Genomic DNA, 2,569 nt, shown 5'->3' with positions numbered 1-2,569 from the left:
GCTTGTAGCATTCAGCTTCTGACACCTGTCATTGGTTTTACTCCGTAGGGGGCGCTAATGTGCGCATGTAGAGTGCATCGGCGCTGCAGCGCTGCCACTCCGCTGCAGTGCGCCCGTTACTCTACACTGTTCACCAGCTGATCGAGCAATCAGCTGACGTGACCGGCACAAAATTGTGGGGGCATCCACATTTGATCAAAGAGAGAGTGCAGCGGCGGAAGAGAAGGAAGAGAAAGTTCCAGGGAAGAAAGATCCCCTCTTACCCCTATGCATCGTCCATCTCTCCAAAACATTGGGGCACTTCGGTGCCCTCCGCGGGCCGCAGGAGCCGTGCCTCGACAGGTAAGTCTGGAGGCTACACTCACACTGCGTCCTACGTACTGTAACCACTTTTATTCCCCTAGGGGCACTGCCACAGCGCGAGTCTATTGCGGAGCCCCCGATGGGGCGTCCGTTCACCGCGACTTACACACACCGACCGTCCGTACAGTTGTGTGTGTGAGTGTGTGTGTGGTGTGTGTGTGGTGTGTGTGTGGTGTGTGTGTGTGTGGTGTGTGCGTGTATGTGCCTAATCCTAACTTATAGAATATACTAAATTCTAGGGTAAATTATCTTATTTATATACACTATTTATATATAGGGTTTTTTGGGTGGTATGGGTGTACCAATCCAAGGCAAAGTCAACAGGGCAACTGTTGATGAATATTCCTTGGCTCTAATGGTACACCAAGTCGACTCGTAGGTGAATATCGGTTCGATAGACACCACCTTCTCTTGGGAGAAGGTCCTCCGCGTGGTACCTCCTGGAAACGTACTGCGGTACGGCCAAGGCGAGCGGCATCTCCAGTGAATCCCTCACCTAATAATCCTCTGCCTCCCAATCCCTACCGAGACATGGGCAAGTCTTAAAACTACCTCCCCTCAAGTCAGGCGTGTAAAGCGACCCGTGCCCACTGACTATAAGGTTCGCAGCTGAGGGGTTAAACCAGCTGTGTTCGAACGGAGCCTTCCCAGGGCCGGGCAACCCTGGGTCGGAACGAGCCTTGCCGTGGCTTAGGGGCGAAGCCACGGTCGACCTTCCTTCAATGCCCAGAACCCCTCGGGCCCGCCGCGCTCGCCCTGTCGAGCAACGCGGGCGTTTATGAAAATGAATACAACTAAACAATCCGCTTCGGACCTCGTGCGGGAGGTAAAACCCCACCACAAATCGACGGAAAGCGAACTCGACGAGGAGGAGCTACTGCGCTCAGACGACGAGACGCTAGCTCCGTCCAATACAGAGGGAGGTGTAAAGACAAGCACACCTCAAACGACACAACCGAAGCACACTAAAGCGGCGGCAAGCCAAGCCAAAGCGACCGGTGAACACGGGAAGACAAAACCGTGGACACACCAACAACGAAAGGCGCAGGCAAGCAAGGCCCATTTCATCCTCGCCGAAATAGCGAGGAATGAAAAGGAGGGCAAAGCCGACCCGCGCGACGCTGCAGACAAAGCCAGATTTCTAGCAGTGATCGAGGAATACGAGCGCTACGAGAAGGAGCACCCGGAGACGTCTTTGCCTCCTCAAGCAAAGCGTAACCGCTCACAAGAGGTGAGTGAGAGCGCTCCAAAGAGGGCCAAGGACGCTAAGGGAGCACCGAGGCCGACCACGTTCGTCAAACCGGCGAAAAAGTTCAGCGAGGTGGCCAGAGACAGCCTCGCAATGGCACTTATAGATGAGCTCAACGACGATGGGCGCCTGCTGATGGAGAAATGGGAGGAGGTCGAGACCCAGTTGGCGGAGATGGTAACCGACAAATTACTGTCCGAGCCAACGGGCCAGTCACCCTCCTTTGACTCCTCAGACATGGTTAGGGGGCACCGGGTAATCAGGTGCGACGACGAGTTTTCGCGGGATTTCCTGGCGGATTGCGTTGCCAGTCTAAGCAAGGCATGGAAAGGGATTAGCATAAAGCTAGTCCCCGCCAAGGACATCCCAAGGAGACCCAGAGCTCGCATCTGGTTGCCCAAGGGGCTGTCTAGCCATGAAAGGGTGCTCAAGACTCTGCGAGCAATGAATAAGGGAGTCGACATGGAGGACTGGGCCATTCTCAGAGCTGAGAGAGAAATGAAGTCCAGCCAGCCATATCTGTTCTTAATCAACCAGCGCTGCCTAGAACAGCTGAAGGCAGCAGACAACAAGGTCCGGTACGGCATCAGGAAAGCCAAGGTGAAGGTCTTCCTAGACGAACCGGACGACATCCTGGAAGATGAAGTCGAGGACGCCAATAAGCTGCTGGACGATTTGGCGATCGACGACAGCACCCCCAACACCACCCCGATCTAATGCCGACGGTCGTGCAGATAAACCTGAAGCGCAGCTCCCACGCTTCAGCTAATCTGGGGGTCCTTCTCCGGGAGAAGGACATCGACATCGGCCTTATACAAGAGCCATGGACTAGGGACGGACAAATCTCTGGCATGGCCATAAAGGGATACACAACATTGTACACAAACTCGACAGGTAGGCCGAGGGCGGGTATAATCATTAAAAACAACCTTAATGCTCTTCTCTACCCCAATCTCA

General features: G+C 54.5%; 1 protein-coding gene across 1 annotated transcript; it reads left to right on the top strand.

The window, feature by feature from the left end:
• The first annotated feature begins 1,147 nt into the window (after window positions 1-1,147).
• Window positions 1,148-2,329, top strand: LOC121503117 (uncharacterized). Its single transcript, XM_041777246.1, has one exon. The coding sequence runs from the start codon at window positions 1,148-1,150 to the stop codon at window positions 2,327-2,329; it is 1,182 nt and encodes a 393-aa protein (XP_041633180.1).
• Window positions 2,330-2,569: the final 240 nt, after the last annotated feature.

Source organism: Drosophila kikkawai, unplaced genomic scaffold (genome assembly GCF_030179895.1).
Source record: "Drosophila kikkawai strain 14028-0561.14 unplaced genomic scaffold, DkikHiC1v2 scaffold_131, whole genome shotgun sequence".
NCBI classification, from domain to species: Eukaryota; Metazoa; Arthropoda; class Insecta; order Diptera; family Drosophilidae; genus Drosophila; species Drosophila kikkawai.
The sequence above is the reverse complement of the archived record's forward strand: the minus strand, read 5'-3'. Positions and strand labels throughout refer to the sequence as shown.